At 41.5% G+C, this 22,510-nt stretch overlaps 1 protein-coding gene across 1 annotated transcript; it reads left to right on the top strand.

Annotated features, from left to right (window-relative positions):
- Window positions 1-4,700: 4,700 nt before the first annotated feature.
- On the top strand, window positions 4,701-6,781 carry LOC131524075 (E3 SUMO-protein ligase ZBED1-like). Its single transcript, XM_058750817.1, has 2 exons — window positions 4,701-5,523; window positions 5,736-6,781. Exons 1-2 carry the CDS (start codon window positions 4,701-4,703, stop codon window positions 6,779-6,781), a joined length of 1,869 nt encoding a protein of 622 aa, XP_058606800.1.
- Window positions 6,782-22,510: the final 15,729 nt, after the last annotated feature.

Raw genomic sequence — 22,510 nt, forward strand, 5'->3', positions numbered from 1 at the left:
AGAATGGTACGGACACAGACGTCGCTGCTGCCAGCAGTGTTCATAAAAGTCTGCGGTCGCGTTGAGCCTTTTGACAAGAGACAAGGCTTTAAGAGCTAATCAAAGCTAATGATTGTGGTTAAATACATCTTCCTAAACTCTATTTTAAATGTTAGAGCTATGAGTGATGCAATACCAAAATAAAACGATAAACTGAGGCTGTCTAATAGGCGAAAATTAATCTGCACGCAAACAAAGTCGGCAGTTGCGTTGAGCCTTTTGACAAGAGAAAAGTACAAAAATACATCTTCACTGTAAAACCCAACAAGTTAGGGTAACTCAAACCGTTTGAGGAAACTGATTGCCTCAAAACATTTAAGTTTTTAAAACTAACAATTATGAGTGCTCTGAACTTATTTCAGTTGAGTTCACTAAAATAAGATATACATTGCAGTTAAGTAATTAAGTGATTAATTAAGTGCTGACTGAGCATTAGTGATGAACACCTGCTGTTAACAAAAACACTGACAGAAAGAGAAACACAAGAACAACAACTGACTTTAGACACATGCTATATTATTTTTACTGAAATAAAATACATTCAATCTCAAGATCTGATTAAACAACCCCACAAACAGCATCACCAGCTCCACTTATTAATAACCAGACTGACTTTATTTCTGTCAGACATCTACAGAAGATCTTATTGAGAATTAACTAAGGTTTAGATGTTGATTTATTGTTTCATTTGAAGTAACCATGTTAGAGATCAGTGTCTGCTTTAGTTGGGCTCTTGAGCCTTGACTTCTATTTTAGTAGTTTTTTTTTTTGTTTCCCCTCTTTTTCTTTGGCTGTTGTAACCATGTGGGTCGCGGAGTGTACGGCCAAAGAAACGACATCAACAACAACAAAAAAATGTTTTTCTGATGCAAGACTTTTATTTTAAAAGACGTACATAAAAGCCGTTGACACTTCTGCCAGATGCAGTTTAAAAGAGTGCATGAGAAAAACGCGCTGTCCCGATTCAGCATGCGGTGAGATGAGATGTTGATAGGCTTAATGCCATTATTCTATCGTTATTTCGTAACTTATGAACTCACCTCAGAAAAACGAACTATCCTGTCCTGCCAGATGTTATATGGCCCTCGCAGCGCGCCCTCTTCATTGCGCGCAACGCGCTGTATATCACTTCACTAAAGCGCAGAAACTATACGAGCATGCAACGCGTGAAATAAAAGTACAGTACCGATAAATCACATAACAGGTACTGCGTGTGTTAACTGGGAAGGATTTACATGAAGGTATGGTATTCATTCTATTCAGGAGCAGTTTCCACTTTCATTAACAGTTCATGTTAATATTGTATATTCACCATGGTAACGGTTGTTTCCATAACCCTAAATACCATGTTATTTTCAATTTGTGTCATTTTGTATACCTTTTAAATGACTGTGGTGGCTCATACCAACTTGATTGTATTAACAAAAACTAGTTTGGGAGTAGTAGGCTGGTTATTAAATATTAGTTATATTCTTAACAGTCTTAACTTAATTTTTGTGAAATAAATTTGCTTTGTTTTTGTGTTTTAACAAATTATATATATACCAGCTGGAGTTTGTTTATGAAGTGTGCAGAACAACCACCCAATAAAGCATTACAATAATCTAACCTTGAGGCCATGAACGCATGAATTAACGTTTCTGCATTTGACATTGAGAGCATAGGTCGCAATTTAGATATATTTTTGAGATGGAAAAATGCAGTTTTACAAATGTTATAAACATGGCTTTCAAAGGAAAGATTGCTATCAAATTATTGTAATAATATAAAATGACTCAGTCAAAGTTTAGCTTCTTTTTTTTTTTTGCACTGAAATATCCTCTTTTTTTGTTGTTGCAATTATGACATATGATTACAGTCAAACCTGTATGTGGTGTTACATGTGTGTATTACTGTGGATGTGTGTGTGTGTGCGCGTGTGTGTGTGTTTGCATTTATTCTCCATCGTGGATGTGCTGTGGTGGCCCTCCATCATTTTTGTGTGTGTTCTTTGGTGTAGCTGATTTTTATTTGATAAATTATGTAAGAGAGAGCCACTCATGTCATGTCAATTTTTAATTTCTTATATGTGGGTTTTATGGGTTCAGGGGGCGTTGGAGGGTGAGGTGGGGGTCGTGTGCGTCTTTCTTCCATCGTGGATGTGCTGTGGTGTCACCCCTTCAGTTTTGTGTGTTGTCTGCATTGTAACTGACATTTTTGACAAATTATGTAACAAAAAAAAATCAATATTTGTATAGTCTCCCATTGATGTCTATGGGTGATTTTTTTGGGGGTGGGGGTGTGTGTGCAAGCATAATCGTTCTGCACAGTGAACGTGTGGAAGGGTTGCCATTTTCGTGTATTTTGTGGTCTGCATTGTGGTGGATTTAGTGATTTTATTTGACAGATTAAAAAGAAAACGTATTGATTTGATCGTTTCCCCATTTATTTCAATGTGGGGTCTCTAGGACCCCAAACATCCCGAGAGTGACTTTTTTTTTTTTCACATTAACATACAACCAGATATCAATCCAGGGTTTTTTTTTTTTTGGTTTTTTTTTTGTAGAGCTACCAAGTGTTGACAACCATAAAAATAATAATAATAATACAATAAAATAAAAATAAAACATTTTCGAGGAGGAGATATCTTACTGATACTATCCAGTGATTTACCCATGAGGGAGTATGAGATAGGAGGAAATTATCACAAGGAAGGAAATGTTTAAGTCTAGGAGGATTATAGTAATTCTGCAGAAATGTTCTATTCAAAGCAATTAACTCATTCTGAAATGACTACAACATATCATACAATCTCCTTCAGATGGAATGGAAAGTTATCTCAGAGGATAAGAGCAAACGTATGTAGCTGTTAACTGAAGGACATACACAGATAATACTCCGCATTCATCTTTTCATGCATTTACACTACTAGTCAAAAGTCTTAGAATACTTCCTTTTGAATACTTTTCCTTCTGAATAAGAAAAGGAAGCTTGTCTCAGCTTAGCAGCACTGCTAGTGAACTACTGAATCCTGGAAAAAAGGGCTTATGGACAAATAAAAAAAAAGAAATAAATAATAATAAAAAAATAAAAAAATGAATAAATACATTGGTTCATCTTGCAGGGGTTTTTTATGGCATTAAGAAGACAATGTGGTTACCCCCAGTGATACACTGAGCCAGTCAAGCCTTTTTTTACACTTGCACATCTAATCATGCATTTATGGTATGGGTGCCAACATATTGCTGAATAAAATGGCATTTAATGGAACTTAATTTAAAAAGACCATGAAGTGACATTAGAATATTAATTTATTCCATCAGGACATAGCCTGCAATTTCAGGATTATTATTTTCTTTTTTTTTAATGACTTGAACATTGATTTTAATGTTTGTGAATACATTATTTTTTGTACATTAACATTTGTTAATGTATCATTTATAATATATAATTTATTAATCTGTGTGTACACATATACATACATTTTTGAAAATGATGTAGGCCTAAGTGCTAGAGTGACACACACACAGGCGCCTGCAGGTGCTTTTTCAGATATTTTTTTTTAAAACATTTTCGTGCTTCACACAGTATCCGCCAGGTGGTGCAAGGAACAATTAAATTCAACTTAATTCACGTTTATTTGTATAACGCTTTTCACGATACAAATCGTTGCAAAGCAGCTTTACAAAAAAATTAAAGTTTCTACAATATATTTAGTAGTAGTTTATCAGTGGTGACTATGTCAAGTTGATGTACATATGGTAGAAATGTACGGTAAAATCAGTTATTGACAATCAAACAGATGATGAACACTATTTACAGCAAGGATTATATGTTGCAATCAAACTTACAGCAAAATTTGGTAGTTCTGTATGTTGTTTCAGGGTTGGCATCATCTCTTCTCAGGTGTTCTGGATCCAGACTGAAGCTTGTGTAATTCTTAGTTTGACATCCCGTGGCAGAAACAGAGAAACAAATGGAGACATAATTAGCGTAGCTGCTGTTCCAACCAAGCTAAAATGATTTATTCAACCCAAGCTAAGAAATAATAATGTGCATTTAATCAGATATAACTGCTGTAGCATATTTATCTCAAAAGCTAAATCAATTACGATTAATTAGGATTATTTATATTGGCTGACAGTAATAACTGTTGCAGAATTAAATTGCCATCAACTGATCTGTTCGTCCAGCGAACATTCAGTGTAAGTTCATATCAACTCTAAGAAAGAATATTTCCGTGGCCACAGAAAATACTTTCCTATGAATGCATTAGAGCATGTAGCGAGGGTCAAAATTGGAAAGAGACATTTATTTGCAAGGCAGAACCAGAAAATCATGTAGTTCACACATCTTTTATTAACTAAACACTAACACACATAACTAATCTAAACAAACAAATGTATAAACATACACTCACGCGTAGGGCTGGGCGATAAAACGATATGTATCGCGATAGACACGTGATCGATATCAATAAAAAATGTGTTCGATAAAATGTTCGATATTTTTTATTCTTCGTCGGAAGAAAACAGAGGTTGCATTAACAAAGGCACTGCTCTCTGGTAACCTAGCAACGTAGGGAGTGACACGCTAACAGCCAATCATGTAACAGTATCAGTTTGGTTGCGCCATATCGTTGTCCCGTGCTGGTCTGCTGGATTCCTTTTCATAAGCAGAAAATGAGTGCCGCAGCGAGCGAGGAAATTGTAAATAAAAGAGGAAAAGTCAGCTCGCCAGTATGGCAGTTTTTTGGATATTATAAGTCTGACCGTAGTCAGACCAATGTCGTCTGCAAATTATGCAAGACCGTCATCCCCGCCAAGACTGGTAATACCACGAACTTGATGTACCACCTTAGCCGCGCTCACCCTTTGGAGCACAGCCGTATTCAACCAACAACATCTGTAGCTGCAACACCACACAAGCAGCAGACCACCATGGAGAGGTACTCTGCATCAGTGCCTTATGACAAAGAATCTAAACGGTACAAAGATATAACGGAGGCAGTGGCATATCATATAGCCAAAGACATGCTTCCGCTTAGGACTGTCGAGAAGCCAGGTTATAAAAAGCTTATACACGTGCTTGACCCACGCTATGTTCTTCCTGGCCGAAAGTACTTTTCTAAGACTGCCATTCCTAAGCTGTATGTAATGTGCAAAGAAACTGTGCAGCAAGAAATATTGTCAGCCAAGTACTTTGCAACAACCTCTGACCTGTGGTCAAGCCGTACTTCTGAGCCATACATTAGCTTGACCATTCACTTCATCGACAATGAATGGGGTTTGAAAACCAGATGCCTTGAGACTGCATACTTCCCCGAAGATCACACAGGAGAAGTGATAGCAGAAGGCTTGAAGGAGGCACTGTTGTCCTGGAGTCTGACTGAAGACAAAATGGTGTGCATCACCACAGACAGCGGGGCAAATGTAGTAAAGGCGACTTCACTGAACAACTGGACACGACTGCAGTCTTTTGGCCATCGTTTGCACTCTGCTATTGGTGAGTAGCTTTGTCATTTTAATGCTGGCCATCAATGTTGGTTCCTATGGTGATTTTATTAGCCAGTAATTGAGATTATATATTATATATTATGATCTATGGAAGCAGCTTTACACACTGACATGACTCTGTGTGTGTGTGCGTGTTTCTGTGTGCGTGTTTCTGTGTGTGATTTATTATCAGTTATTAACGCTGGCATTGTTTTTCTGCAGGTGCTGCAGGAAAAGATAAAAGAGTGGAGAGGGCTGTAGGTGTGTGCAAGAAAGTGGTATCTACCTTTTCTTACTCGTGGAAGAAAAAGAGTGCGCTCTCTAAAGCACAGGAATGTCTCCATCTTCCCACACACCAGCTGGTCACAGAGTCACCAACCAGGTGGGGCTCAAGACAAAAGATGGTGGCAAGGGTCCTAGAGCAACAAAAGGCCATCACTGAAGTTCTGTCTTCTGACAAAAACAACAGGCACCTGATCCCAACGTGGCAGGATATTGACGTCCTTGAGTCAATGCATGCGGCCTTAACTCCTCTCCTGGAGTTCACAGACTCCCTTTCTGGGGAGTCATATGTGACGGTCTCATACGTGAAGCCTGTGCTCCACCTTTTCCGCTCCAGTTTGCTGAAAGTTAATGAGGGGGACACTCAGCTCACAAAAGAGCTGAAGACAAAAATAATGACCTATCTCGATGAGAAATATGCTGACCCTGACACAGATGATCTCCTTGACATGGCTACTTTCGTGGACCCTAGGTTTAAAGGCCAATACATCAGACTAGAGAGGGTAGGGGCCATTCAAATGAGAGCTGTGTCTGAGATCATGGATGAAGACCAGGGCCAATCACAGGCAGGGCCTTCTGAGGGAGCAGCAGACCAAGGTGCAGAAGGAGGAGCTGTCAGTGGACCGCCTATGCCACTGGGCGTGAAGAAGCAACACAAGTCATTGGGGAGCTTTTTCAAAAAACAGTGCCAAGAAGATGATGCTTTGCCTCTCACTGAAAAACAAAAAGTGGAGAGTGAGTTGGAAAGGTACCTGATGTGCCCTGATGCAGACAGTGAGTCTAACCCTCTGGACTGGTGGAGGCTACATGAACACAACTTCCCCAGATTGTCTCAGCTGGCGAAAAAGTACTTGTGCATTCCAGCCACCAGCACCCCCTCAGAAAGAATTTTTAGTACTGGGGGTAATATTGTTACATGCACCAGGGCAGCTTTAGACCCAGAGAAGGTCAACCAGCTGGTGTTCCTAGCACAAAACCTGGACTGAAAATATACTTGAATAGTTCAACTTCAAGTATGATTAGAGTAAGAATAACTTGAAGAGTTACTTTTTCATATTTCTGCAGGTTTTATATTTCAAACAATGTTACTGTACTGTATCAGGTTTGTTTTTTTATATTACAGATGTATCTCAGTCTACCTCAGTTTTATTTATGTTTACAAAACACTGCACATATTTTAAAAACACTTTATTCACCAGAAGGTGAACAGCTAGTGAACTTCTTAGCACTAAACTTGGGACAAAATTATCAGGTTTCTCTGTTTATATTTAACACTTTATTAAACATTTCTTACATTTTCTTTCATTTTGCACCTTAAATGTTAAGAGATAATTGTTAAGTGTTCATTGTGACTTTAGACTTATGTTTACATTTTAATAATTTGAGTTTTCCATGGTTGTTTACATTTCTGTCTTAATAACTGAGGGGATTATGATCAGAGGAAGGTTAAGTTTAAAATAAAAATGTTTAAATGTAATATATCTTTCTCCTGGTCCTTATTTTAAATGGGTCATAAAAAATATCAATAATTATCGATATCGACCGATATGAAACACTGATATCATGATACAGTTTTCAGCCATATCGCCCAGCCCTACTCATGCGTACATACAAAGGAGGGCTGAAGTGGATGAATGAAGCCATTAGAGAAACCAGAGAATGCAGTTATGGAAAGAGTCAGTTAACCACCTGAGTAAAACCATCAGCGCCATTTATAACCGGGTCTATAACTTATACTAAACCTCTGTTTCGTTTAGTTAAATGTATGATACTTGCATTGCCTTGGTCGTTGACGAGTGTCTGGATACATTCTCGGATGAAAGTCTTGATGGTTTCAAGGTTTTGGACTTGAGATCACGTTCTTCTAGGTTGAAGAGTGATGAATTCCAAAGACGTCCTGACTCAATGGTGATTGGGAGTTTCTTTCCCAGATAGAAAGTGAAAAAGAGCTAAGAAAGAGATCTGCTGAGATCCGAGGATCTTTTGTTGAAGGGAAAGTCAAGGCCGCAAGGCCTGGCGCAAAAACTTAAGGGTTGCTGAGGAGCTCACATCGTCCTCATCCTCTTAGGATCTAAAAGAACTGCAGAATGGCAAGGTGTTTCACTGATGTGAGAGCTTTATCTGATATAGCGGTCACACCTCTGGGGAGTCAAAGAGCCAATGGTGACTTTCACTTTTGGAGGGAAAGTTTACCACTCTTTGTCTCTGAACATGGTAATTTGCATATGTAATTTGCCTGGGGTGAATGCAAAAACTACTAAAGATTCTAATATGTTGCATACGTATCAACATGTAATATTCACTCTAGATCAGATCATCCAAAGACGAATTGATCAAACATGGTATAAGTGAGGTGATATTAACTAGTGATCTATCATAAGCATGCATAAAACAGTATACAATACACAAGAACATATACAAGAACAGTAATAATATACACAATGACCTGAAGGATATGTGTGTTCATTCAAAGAAATGTTTTTCTATGAATTAATTAGAGAAGAGAGTTTTATGGCATAATGTCTTTCCTAAGGTTCAAAGATGGTGAGAGAGAGAACTCTCAACATGCCATTAGGTCATAAAGTTTATCTGGTCTGGCTGGAGTGGTAACTGGGGGCCTGGAGTCATTCACAGACATACTGGTGTATTGGGTGATTATTTGTTAATCTAATGAATAATTGATTTGTTAAATATAGTGAAAAATTGTGTGTCTGATTGGCCAAATGCTACACTGCAGTACAAGATTATGAGATGCATTATGTGAATGCTTGGCTAAAGAGATGTGTCTTTAAACTAGATTTAAACAGAGAGAGTGTGTCTATGTCTGCTTCTCCACGGCCATAAGTGCACCTCACCTGCACTCAAAGGTAGACACAAATCTGCTATTAAAGCAAGTAACCGTGAGTAAAACAATGGTAATGTGTTTGAATAGAGTATTATCAATGTAAGCGAGATTAGTGGCAACCACGCTTTGCAATGTTAACGGGCTATTGTCAGGGTTGGGGTGAAGGGATGAGGTGAGGATTCAGTGGTGCAGGAGAATGTTTGCTGTTCCTGTCCTGCCAAGCCTTGCCAGCTGTCCTGTGTTTCCCCTATGGGGTAGTTTTAGTTTGTTTATTTTGTTTATTTATTGCTAATAAAAAGCCCATTCTCCTGCACCACCGAGTCCTCGCCTCATCCCTTCACCCCAACCCTGACAGAACAAACTGGCCAAGAGAGGGCTCAGCAGAGAATGGGCATCTTCCTCTTCCCATCTCCCAGCTCCTGGGGCTCTGTGAAAGATCAGATGGTCCGGATCATCCAGCATGTATCCCTGTGTCAGAGGGGGGCTGACATCAGAGACTTCGCCTGTGATTTCCTTGTGGTCATTGACGATCTGGATTATCAAGACAACAACGATCTCAAAGAGGTGTTCATCAGCTGCCTCAATGAACCCCTCAGTCCCTGGGAGATGGGGAGGCTGGGAAAACGGACGTTCTGGGAGTTTGTGTACCAAATTTACCATCATGGTGGGACCGATTCTCTGGATCTAGAAGAGCCCCCTCTGGTACACTACCCCAACCACAACGCCAGTCCTTCGGTGACCAGCTCACGGAAACAGAGAAGGAGGAAGAACGGAAGAGGAGGCTGCAGCACCTCCAGTGGTGGACGAAGAGGCTGCAGCTCCCCCAGTGGTGGCCGACGAAGATGCAGCTCCTCTAGAGGTGGCCGAAGAAGCCGCAGCGCCCCCGGTGGTGGCCGAAGAGGCTGCAGCTCCCCCAGAGGCGGTAATGCCACCACCTCACTCTCGCCAGAGGAGGAAGAGGAAGGTTCTCTCCATTCCGCAAGGCTCAGAGGCCGTCCAAGAGCCCATTGCCTGCCCGGAGGCCATTTCTGAGCCTATTCTCAAGTGCGGCGGTCCTGGAGTTCCCAGGTCGGGGTGTCCAGGAGGACCCGATTTTGGGGGTCCCAAGTCCAGTGGCCCAGGAGGGCAACACTCCAGTGGTCCCTGAGCTTCCTGTCGCTAACTCAGAGGCTGTTTTTGTCAGTCCAGTCATGGCCCAGAGAGCAATATTTGCCTTTTATGTTATGGCCGTCCTGTGTGCTAAAGTCATGCACACTAGTGATGCGTGGGTCGTCTCATAACCCGCGAACCCCGCGGGTAACCGAGAAAATGTCCATCAGCGTCACCCACAAGCTTGGAACGTTTCTTTGTTCCCGTTTTAAGTCCCTGAAGATTTTTCAAGTGGAGGAGAGAAACGCTGTGTACGACCAGGCCAGAAGACTTGTCAGGGAATTTGACAGTGCACCGCTTACACGGTGCAACCTCTGGCCCCACCCTGGCTGTCTGCTGGTGTTCATGTTAAACCGGAGCCTCCCTGGTCCATCCCTCCAGCCCCGCCCTGGCCCCCTGCTGGGACTCCCGAACAGCCTGAGCCTCCCTGGCTCAACCCTCCCGCCCCTCCCTGGCCCCATTTATTATTTTCTGGGCTGTCCTGTTGGCTGGCTTGGCTCCCCTCCCTCCCTCCCTCTTTATCCTTGTGTTTTTATTTCTTGTCTTGTCTGTCTTGTCATGTTTGTTATGTTCTTGTGCTGTCATGTTCCTGTCTTGTTTTTGGTGTTCCTTGTTAGGGACGCCAGGTGGGGTTGTGTCAGGATTCTGTCACTTCGGTCTAGTGTTATTCATGGTTTTGTGACAGAGCCCTGACACTCCCGTCATGTCCTGTTTTAAGTGAGTGCGCAGCTTCGAGTGTGCTTGAGCCGTGCGCTCTCTCTCGTCTGCTTGCCTTGTTTCATGTTGGAGCGTGGTGTTCAGATCCCGGCACTCATGTCTTGAGTTACGGTTTTGTGTCGGGGTTCGGGCACTCGCGCTCCATGTTCTGTCTCGTGCGGTCTCTCGCTCTTTTGTCCGCGTGTGTTGTTTTGTGTTGCACGCAGTTCGTGTTTTTATCGGCTGCGTGCATTCATGTTATGTCTTGCGCGGTGTGGCATGCAGCTTGTGTTATTCATCGACTGCGTGCTTTCATGTTGTCATGTCTTGTGTGAACACACGGCTTATGAGTATTCTCATTAGCTGCGTGTTCGTGTCCTGTTTAGCACATGGCCGGTGATTTCTATTGCTGGCCATGTGCTTGTGTTTTTGTTTTGTGTGAGCACATGGCTTTGGTCTTTTCTGTGTGCCATGTGCTCTCATGTCAATTGTCTTGACCCCACCCATCTTGTTTCCTGATTATTGGTTAATTTGCCCCACCTGTTTTCCTCGTTACCCTTGCAGTCCTGTTGCGTCAAATGTTTCCTGTTCCTATCCTGCCAAGCCTTGCCAGCTGTCCTGTGTTTGCCCTACAGGGTAGTTTTAGTTTGTTTAATTTGTTTATTTATTACTAATAAAAAGCCCATTCTCCTGCACCACTGAATCTTCGCCTCATCCCTTCACCCCAACCCTGAGAGCTATAAGCTATTAGCGGACTCTGGAAATCAAAATAAAACTAATGATAACAAGGCGCTCTGACTGTTTTTGTTGTAGAATGCGATATATTCACACGTTGTAGAAACGAAAATGATGGTGTATAAAATTGATTTTACAGTAAAATAACAAATTAGATGATAAAGAATTAATTTGAAGGAGCTCAAACTCAAAACTTGCGGCAGCAACAAACATTAAGTTGTGGCGCGGCCACATAAGGGGCATGTTTATGCCAGCCTATCAAGCTATTTGTGTAGTGTCAGCTGTCTTTGTATTAATAGGTGTGTTTGACTTGAAGCGGCGCTGCGTAGAATGATCAGTGTATGACATCAAAGTGCCGCGAGAGGATCTGTTTGCTTTCTTATGGCCCTCGGGGTACTGTGATGTCATACACTAATCATTCTGCGCAGCGCTGCTTCAAGTCGAAAACACCTATTGTTTCCCCTATGTTTCTGTTGCCCCCACGAGTGTGATTGATCCCAGTTTTACTCACGAGAGTTCTGACGGTATGCACCAGGGAATCCCTGTGATGTCAACGAAATCAGCTGATCCACTCGAACCTATAAAGGAATCCTCCGATTGGCGTTCAGGAGCAACACTAGTATTGCTCAGTTGGATTACCGCGAACGATCGTTATTTTTCCCTTGCTGTTGTGGACTGTGATTTTTGATACTTACCTTGTGGAAATAAACTGTGAAAATTGGATTATTTCTCCTCAGGGTTCCGTCACAGGACAGCGCTGTTCTTTGTGCTCCCGGGCTCTAACGCATCCCAGTGAGGCCGATAAAAACTCTCACACACTCATACATTGGACTGGTGCGGACTTTTGAAAAACACACATACACACACTTACACTTGTATATATTGTACATGTTGTTTGGGGATTTTGTACAAAAGTACAAGTTTGTACAAAAAGTTGTTTGGGGGTTTTGTACAAAAGTATGTACATTTTTGGAGGGAAAGAAATTGCGCTTTGGTGTTCCCCTGGTGTAGCCCTACCTATTCATTAGGCCATGTGTTACATATTGGTGGCTCGTACGGGGAACCCTTTGTTATTTTGGTTGTATGGTTTGTTTGATTTCAAGACACTATCAAAATGGATGTTACAAATACAGATGTTGTTGGGGATGTAGCATTTGGACCAATCAGACACACAATTTTTCATTTGATTTAACAAATCAAATTAGTCATTACATTAACAAATAGACACAGACCCCTCACCCAGTACACATACTGGGTGCCAGTATGTCTGTGAATGACTCCAGGCCCCCGGTTACCATGACAACCAGAACATTTCAGCCAGACCAGATAAACTTTACGACCTAAAAGTATGTAGAAAGAATCTTCCTCCCTTCTCAATTCTCTCTAAAACCAACACATATTGCTATAGGAAATTACTTCTTTCATTAATTCATAGACAAATGTTTTTATGACTTTCCTATCATGCATATTCCCATGTTTTTGTGTATGATTACTACCACCTTGTATGTATTGTATACTGTTTTATGCATGCTTATGATAGATCACTAGTTAATATCACCTCACTTATACCATGTTTGGTCTCTATCAATTCGTCTCCGGATGATCGAATTGAGAGTGTATATTATATGTTGATATCTATGCAACATATTAGTATCTTTAATAGTTTGTATATCAACTTCCAATCCAGTTCATATGCAAATTACCATGCTCTCACACAGAGGGTCATAAAAACCCCATCCAAACCCCCGCTTGGAAATTCAGCCTTTCTCATTGGTCAAGCCCATCCTGAGAGGCGTGACTCTTCTCAGACCTTAAAGGGCTCACGCACAGTTCCGCTTTTTCTCTTCTGCAAAAGCTCTTCTTTTAAAACTCCGGATTGCTGCCCGTGTGGAGAGCCTGAGCCGGTACGGGCGTGCCCAGTGGGCTCCAACATCCCAGTCTGCGGATCTTTTAGATTCTGAGAAGATGAGGATGTGAGCTAGAACTCTTCTGGACCCTTAAGTTTTGTGCCAGGCCTTGCGGCCTTGACGCCTTGACTTTCCATTCAACTCCTCGGACCTCAGCAGATCTCTTTCTTAGCCTTTTTTTCACTTTCTACCTGGGAAGAAACTCCCAATCACCACTGAGCCAGATTAACATCTTTTGGAGTTCATCACCCTTCAAACCCGGAAGAACTTGAAGAACTCCAACACTGCCAACACCGCCAAAACCTTGAAACCATCAAAACTTTCACCCGAGACTGCATGACTCGTCAACAACAAAGGCAATGCAAGGATCGTACATTTAACTAAACAAAACAGAGGTTTAGTATAAGCTATAGACCCCGTTATAAACGGCGCTGATGGTTTTACTCCTGTGGTTAACTGACTCTTTCCATAACTGCATACTCTGTTTTCTCTAATGGCTTCATTCATCCAATTTAGCTCCCCTTTTGTATATACGTGTGAGTGCATGTATGTTTGTTTGTTTAGATTAGTTATGTGTGTTAATGTTTAGTTAATAAAAGTTGTGTGCTCAAATTACATGATTTTCTGGTTCTGCCTTGCAAATTAATGTCCCTTTACGATTTTTGATTCTTACTACATGCTCTGATGCATTAATACTTAGGAAAGTATTTTCTGTGGCCACGAAAATATCCTTTCTTAAGAGTTAATATGAACTTACACTGGATGTTCGCTGGACGAACAGACAATTAAATTCTGCTACAGTTATTACTGTCAGCCGATATAAATAATTGTAATGAATCATAATTAATTGTAATTATTTATATACAATTCCCTTTTGAGCTGATTTTCTACAGGGAAGTTCATGCTGTAAATACTGACAACCCTGTTACGCCTATAAATGACGAAAGCATTAACGATAATGAACAGACAGATGTGAATTTTACAGCTGGTCCTTTTGTAATAAGATGCAATCCAGCGGCAGAAATAATATCTATGCTTAGCTCACTGTATATTTCTGACACTAAACAGACTGATGATGATGAAGGAAGTTGTATATTAAATGCTGTTGTGGTACAAGCAATGCAGTCAGACATGTCACAGTTTAAAGTGAATTAATTGGCCCTTAATCAAAAAGTTCAAACATTCAACATGACTTCAAACAGTCAATAAGACAGTTCATTAAATAGGAAACAAAGTTTCAGGGAGGCTGTGGACGCTGGTTTGGCAGATTTGGGGGATTATTTCAATAAGTCCCTAGAAAAGTTAGAGAAGGCCATCACAGATTGTCTACTCAGGAGAGATGCTAAATGCGAGAGTCAAACGTAAAAGTTGAGATTCACTAGTACACTCCCACCCTCGCAAGGTTGCAGGCCCATACAACGTCTACCTCCCATATTTCCTCTGACCATGGTCCAAAGAGCCCAGCTCCTGTATCTAGACTCAAAATACCAGTACAAAAGCCACTCAGTGTTACATATGATATTCCTTCCCCTGTGCAGTCTCATCCACCCAGTGCCCATACCTCCTAAGTAATGGCTGCATCATCCTCATTCTGTGCCAGGTCACCCATCCAACTGGAGTTCCCCTCCTTCGGCGAATGTGAAACTGCGGATGTGCTCAACTTCATAGAACACTGTGAGAACTTCTTGGAGATCAGGCCTCTTCCCAGTGCCAAGCTCATTGGAACTCTGAGTACGGTCCTGAGAGGACCTGCACAGAGCTGGTGGAAGGCAGAGAAGGCTAAGCTCATAGACTGAGAGTCCTTTAAAAAGGCTTTTATGGCTGCTTTTCTGTCTGATGACTACCTCTCAAAAGTGGAGGAGAAGTTGAGGACAATGGTCCAACAGCCAAAACAACGCCTGAGGGACTTTGCATACGACTATCGAGCCCTCTGCTTGAAATGGAAGCCGGGCATCTCCGAGGAGGAACTGGTGAGCCGCACCCTTAATAACATCAACCCCAGGGTTGCTGGATGTTTGAGGGGAACAGTGAGCAACGTGGAGCAGTTAGTGAAGGTTGGGTCACTGGTGGAAAAAGACTGCATGGGTGCTAAAGATTACTGGCTGAAGGTCGGTACACAAAGCAGCAAAGAAAAAAAAAAAAACAGAAAAGCAGTAGAGAGAAGCTCCAACAAAAACCTGGATTGGGTCACCGTCGCACAGTCCCATTCAATGTCCTCCCTCTTCATCATCCCTGTAAGGTGCATGGGAAAGAAATAAGGGCTGTGCTTGACACAGGGAGCATGTTTACATTAATGCAGGAGAAACTGTGGAAGCAGCTAAAAGAAAACACTCCATCAGTCCTTACCTCCAGTCTACACCAGTCCAGAGATCTGCAAAATATTATCTACCGTTGGCACGATTAGAAGTGTAGACTGGATACATTCATCTTAAAAGACACCCACCTTGCCTTTCCATTAATTGCTGGACTTTCTGACTGCCACAGGAGCTGTCTTGGAGGTAGGGGAGAGTAGATAAGGATTAAAGGCTGGAAACGGATATACCTGTTAACCGTTTTTACCATCAGTGAGACCTGACGGTGTGAGTACTGCACACTATTTTCTGCAGAGAACCCTTCTCCTGGAGCTGCCAAGATAAACCTTTACTATGCCTTACAACCAACAGGGAGACTTCCCGAACTCACAACCATTCAATCATCACCTTATGACTCTGACGAACAGGAGGAGTTGACAAAGCTGATATCCACCTGGCCAGCAACCACCTCTAACATCCTGGGGAAAAGGCAAGGCAAGGCAAGGCAAGTTTATTTATATAGCACATTTCATACACAGTGGTAATTCAAAGTGCTTTACATAAAAGGAAGTGAAATAATAATAATAATAATAACAAGAAATTAAAAATAATAATAATCACAACAATAAAAACAAAGTGATTTAAAAATTGATTTAAAAAGAATTTAAAACATTTAAGAATATAAAGTGATTATACATAGTGCAATCAGTTTGGACATAGCACAGTGCTCATTCAACAAATGCACAGCTAAACAGATGAGTTTTGAGTCTGGATTTAAATGTGGCTAATGTTTTAGCACGTCTGATCTCTTCTGGAAGCTGGTTCCAACTGCGGGCGGCATAATAGCTAAAAGCGGACTTGTTTTGTGTGAACCCTTGGTATTTCTAACTGACTTACTTCTAAATGAGTAAGTGGTCTGTTAGGTTTATATTCAGTGAGCATATCTCCAATGTATTTAGGTCCTAGGCCATTTAGAGATTTATAAATGAGTAAAAGTACTTTAAAATCAATCCTAAATGTAACTGGAACCCAGTGTAAGGACCTGAGGACTGGTGTGATATGCTCAAATATTCTGCTTCTAGTCAGAATCCTGGCAGCAGCGTTCTGGATGAGCTGCAGCTGTCTAATGGTCTTCTTTGGAAGGCCGGTGAGGAGACCATTACAATAATCCACCCTGCTGGTGATAAAGGCATGAACAAGTTTCTCCAAGTCTTGACTGGAAACAAAACATCTCATTCTTGCAATGTTTTTGAGATGATAGTATGCTGATTTAGTTACTGCTTTGACATGACTACTAAAACTAAGGTCTGTCTCCAGAAACACCCCAAGATTTTTGACTTGGTTTTTAGTTGATTGACCACTAGAATCAAGGTATGCATTCACCTTGAGAATTTCATCTTTGTTTCCAAATGCAATGACTTCAGTTTTCTCCTTGTTTAACTGAAGAAAGTTCTGGCACATCCAACAGTTTATTTCATCAATGCATTGGCAGAGGGAGTCAATGGGGCTGTAGTCATTTGGAGATAAGGCTAGGTAAATCTGGGTATCATCAGCATAGCTGTGATAGGCAATTTGGTTCTTTCTCATTATTTGACTTAGTGGGAGCATATACAGGCTAAACATGAGTGGTGCAAGAATTGAGCCTTGTGGGACTCTGCATGTCATGGACGTCCACTTAGACTTATGCTCTCCTATACTCACATAATTACCTCTCCCTTCTAAGTATGACCTGAACCATTTGAGTACCATCCCAGAAAGCCAGACCCAGTTTTCCAGTCTCTCTAGAAGTATGTTATGATCAACAGTGTCAAACGCAGCACTAAGATCTAGTAGTACCAGCACTGATATTTTGCCTGAATCAGAATTGAAGCGAATATCATTTATTATCATAATAAGCGCGGCCTCTGTGCTGTGATGTGCTCGGAAACCAGATTGAAAATTGTCCAGGTATCCATTTGAGTTTAAGTAGTTGTTCAGCTGATTAAAAACTACCTTTTCAATAATCTTACCTATGAAAGGAAGATTTGATATTGGTCTATAGTTGTTCAACATTGTGTTATCAAGATTGCGCTTTTTCAGAAGAGACTTAACAACTGCAGTTTTCAGGGAGTTTGGAAAAGTCCCAGAAAGAAGTGAGGCGTTCACCACTTCTAAGAGATCTGCTTCTAAACAGTTAAGCACACTTTTGAAAAAAAGAAGTGGGAGGTGTATTAAGATAGCATGTTGACGATGTAAGGTGCTGTACTATTTCTTTCAAAATTTTGCTATCAATTGCTTCAAAAACAGACATAGTCACTTCTTTTTGAAACTGCGGTCGAATCTGTGAGACCTCTGCAAAAGTAGATATGCCAATCTCCTTTTTGATATTATCGATCTTCTCAGAAAAGAAGGAAGCAAACTCATTGCATTTACTTTCGGAGAGCATTTCACTGGGAATTTGACTTGGGGGGTTTGTCAGTCTCTCCACAGTAGCAAAAAGAGTGCGAGAGTTGCCTTATAAGTTACTGTTTATAAGGTTTGAGAAGAAGGTCTGTCTAGCTGTGGCTAGTTCCATATTGAAAGCATGAAGGCTGTCTTTATAGATGCTATAGTGAATTTTTTGTCTTCCGCCACATCCGCTCAGCTTTTCTGCATTGTCTTTTCATACTCTGAACTACTGTTGATTTTCTCCATGGTGATTTTTGTCTGCCATTCTTCTTGCAGACCCTTGCCGGAGCAATATCATCAATAACATTCTTAACTTTTGAGTTAAATGAATCCAGGAGAAGATCAACAGAGTCTGCAGAAATGCTTGGTGTTAAAGATATAGCCTTCATAAATAGCGCACTAGTGTTCTCGTTAATGCATCTCTTTCTGACAGATACAGATCTAGATTCAGTGGTAACAGAGATCAATATATCAAAGAAAATACAGAAGTGATCAGATAGTGCTACATCCTTAATAACAATGGATGAAATGTTTAGACCTCTACTGATGAGTAAATCTAGAGTGTGTCCACGATTATGTGTGGGTCCATGCACATGCTGGGTCAGATCAAAAGTGTTTAAAACAGTTATAATTTATTTTGCAGTTTTGATTTCTGCATTATCTATGTGAATATCGCCAACGATACCAGGTAGGTTTTTTTTAAGATCAGTGCAAAAGACACTAAAAAATACTCTGTTGATTTTGGTCACACAAATAAGTGTTATACATCAATCAAAACTGTTAAGTGTCTACTTTTTTTTGTGTACACTCACAATAACAATAGAACTTTGTGCTTTTGAAAAAGTAAGAAAACAAACAGGGTGTACTCTCTGTCTTCTCCGTCTCCGCGAACTGTTTTTAGAAACGCGTCACTAAAATGAACTGTAACTCAGCAAACACTCAACACACAGACATGGGAGTTATATCTGTAGAAAGCTTTAAGTGTCTACTTTGAAATTAAGCAAGTCTTATCGAAAACAAACATTCTGTGATGAAGTAATCCGTATGAAACCAACACGATGTTCAGTCTTTCCCGTCTGACTCATTATCTCTAATGTGATCCCGCGGCTCGCACCATTCATATGTAAATAGCCACGTGGGACCTGTGCACGTGCAAACGCCCAACAAACAAAGAGCGGATATCCTCATCGCGGCTACTGTTCGTTTCTGGAAGACGCGCTGAGTAAAGGCAGGATTTCCCTCGAAAGAAGAATACGATTTCATCCAGTAGAGGAGATCAGTCTGATGAGTAAATAATGTTTCTTTTTTGCATTAGTTACCGTTTTATTGTGACAAACTTGAACAGATTTACTAACAGTTAGTTGGGTTTTTCCCAAACGACAACATGATGAATGCTACGCATCTAAGAATGTTTAGACCATGTTTATTATTAATACTCTGTTCACAAATAGATTTTAATAGCGTGCTAAACAATAATAATTAGTTTCTCAGATATAAAATATCATTTTGTATAGTACAAAGTACATAGTTTTATTGTACAAAGCATGCTTGAGTCTGTGGCTACAGAATCATATCATAGGCTACTATAAAATAATACATACTAGACTATATGACTACAAAATCATAGTTGGGTTTTTCCCAAACTATGATTCCTGACTTGAAATCGTGTTCCTTGTGTTTGAAATAGTGTAAAACATTTTGAATATGATAGGCAATTCATTGTATTTAAATTTCATACGGCACGATGATGTTTTCATGCTCTATATAAAACAATAAAAGTAATATGTGTGTACATTGTAACATGATGAATGCTACGAGTCTAAGTATGTTTAGTACATGTTTATTATTAATAGCCTACTCTGTTCAGAAATAGATTTTAATAACGTGCTAAACAATAATAATTAGTTTCTCAGATATAAGATTTCCTTCTCTTTTTTTATGATAGTACAAAGCATGTGTGAGTCTATGGCTACAAAACCTATATATATATACAGATGTTCCTGATATTAACATGCTCACAAATGTTTTTTTTTTGTTTGTTTTTTATTGAATCAGATACCAGCACCAGATGTATCCTGATGTCTCTTCAAACTGTTTTCCTCTGAAAGCGCTGTACCAACATCAGATATTCAACTACACTGATATTCTATGTTAAAACATGCTCCTTTTCTACTGATTATGTTTTTCTCTTCTTGAATCCATGGAAAGAAGTAGAAACACTTAAATAACACACGTAAATATCAGGTATGATTTACTTGTTTCAATTGTTGAACAGAATCTGTTGCAGGAATGACTCTGTGGTTAGATCAGTGTGCACAATAATGTGTCTTTGACCTTCATTATGTATGTGTCAGGGATGATATAAAGGATCCACGTGCAAAGGCAGTCAGTCAAAAACAGTCTTTAATGAAGACGCAAAACAAGGCAGTCTGTCGTACTATGACACAGAACTGGATGAAAACATAAAACACAACTGAAGAAGGTCAGGTTCAGAGGACTCCCGACTTGGAGAGAGCTTGTGGGGCTGGGCTCACTGGAAGCAGCAACAGGACACCGAGAAAACTTAGACGAGCACAGCAAGACAAGACATGGTAGACTCCTGATGGTATCCTGACATGAAGGGCGAAACAAGCGCATAAGCATGACACACAATAATCCGACAGAGAGCCGCAAGCACAGCCACTGGAAATAGAGTCAATAATTAGATCAGAGTGGAAACAGGTGTCACCGCCAGGCAGCGCGAGCGCTGATTGTGATGACAAACAGGTGGAGAAGAGAGCTAGAATGAGCATGGGCGTGCCTGAGTGTAAGATTGTGTAAGTATGTATGTATTTATGTGTAAGTGTGTGTGAGAGAGAGACAGAGAAGCAAACCCAGCTCATGACAGTACCCCTCCCTCAATGAGCGCCCCCAGGCGCTCCCGAGGAAGAAGCCTGGCGAGAACGGTAGAAGTCCTCGATCAGCGAGCGATCCAGAATGTCCCGGGCCGGAATCCAACGCCTATCCTCAGGACCGCATTCTCCCAGTCCACCAAAACTGGTGGCCACGCCGAGGACGGACGCCAAGAAGCTTACGGACTCTGTAAACAGAAGCCTCCTCGTCAATAGGAGGAGGAGGAGGAGGAGGAGGAGGAGGAGGAAGGGGGGGGACGGGTGGGAGCGCGGATAACAGGCTTGACGCAGGACACGTGAAGGACAGGGTGAACACGGCGCAGCTGACGGGACAACTTGAGTCTGATCGCAACCGGACTGAGAACCTTCACAATAGGAAAGGGCCCAATAAAGCGGGGCATCATCTTACGAGAACTCTCCTGCATAGGCAAATTACGGGTGGAAAGCCACACCTTCTGACCACAAACATACCTGGGAGCCCTAACCCGGTGTCGATTAGCGGCTCGACGTGTACGTGCTCTGGTACGACATAACGAAAATTCAAAGCGGCCAAAGAAAAGCACCCACCGAGCCTGACGGGCGTTAAGTCTCTTGGCGGAGCGGATGTATTCTAGATTCTGATGATCCGTCCAGACAATAAATGGCACACTGGCTCCCTCAAGCCAGTGTCGCCATTCACCAAGCGCCAGACGGATCGCCAAAAGCTCTCGGTTACCGACGTTGTAGTTGTGTTCGGCGGGCGAAAGGCGATGAGAATAGAAAGCGCACGGATCAACCTTGTCGTCAAGGGAAGAGCGTTGCGACAAGATAGCTCCTACCGCGATGTCGGAGGCATCAACCTCAACAATAAACTGTCTCTCGGGATCTGGGGTGATAAGGATGGGGGCGGAGGTAAATAACCCCTTGAGCCGATCAAAAGCACCCTGTGCAGCCTCGGACCAAGCAAATCGAATCTTGGATGAGGTGAGGATAGTAAGAGGGGCAGCGACTTGACTAAAGTCTCGGATAAAACGGCGGTAAAAATTAGCAAACCCCAGAAACCGCTGAAGCGCGACTCGAGAATCTGGAATGGGCCAATCAATGACAGCACGAACCTTGTCAGGGTCCATGCTGATCCCTTCCGCCGAAACCACTGAACCGAGAAACGTGACAGACTGGGCATGAAACATGCACTTCTCCGCCTTGACAAACAGGCGGTTCTCAAGCAAGCGCTGCAAAACTCGGTGGACATGCTGTACGTGTACCTGGAGAGAAGGTGAGAAAATAAGAATGTCGTCCAAATACACAAACACAAAGACATTTAGCATATCTCTCAAGACGTCATTAACTAAGGCCTGAAAAACCGCGGGGGCGTTGACCAGCCCGAACGGTAAAACCCGGTACTCAAAGTGCCCGACAGGGGTGTTAAACACAGTCTTCCACTCGTCTCCCTCCTTAATACTCACCAAGTGGTAGGCATTGCGCAAATTATTCGGTCAGGGATGATATAAAGGATCCACGTGCAAAGGCAGTCAGTCAAAAACAGTCTTTAATGAAGACGCAAAACAAGGCAGTCTGTCGTACTATGACACAGAACTGGATGAAAACATAAAACACAACTGAAGAAGGTCAGGTTCAGAGGACTCCCGACTTGGAGAGAGCTCGTGGGGCTGGGCTCACTGGAAGCAGCAACAGGACACCGAGAAAACTTAGACGAGCACAGCAAGACAAGACATGGTAAGACTCCTGATGGTATCCTGACATGAAGGGGGCGAAACAAGCGCATAAGCATGAC

The sequence above is a fragment of the Onychostoma macrolepis genome, chromosome 18 (assembly GCF_012432095.1).
Source record: "Onychostoma macrolepis isolate SWU-2019 chromosome 18, ASM1243209v1, whole genome shotgun sequence".
NCBI classification, from domain to species: Eukaryota; Metazoa; Chordata; class Actinopteri; order Cypriniformes; family Cyprinidae; genus Onychostoma; species Onychostoma macrolepis.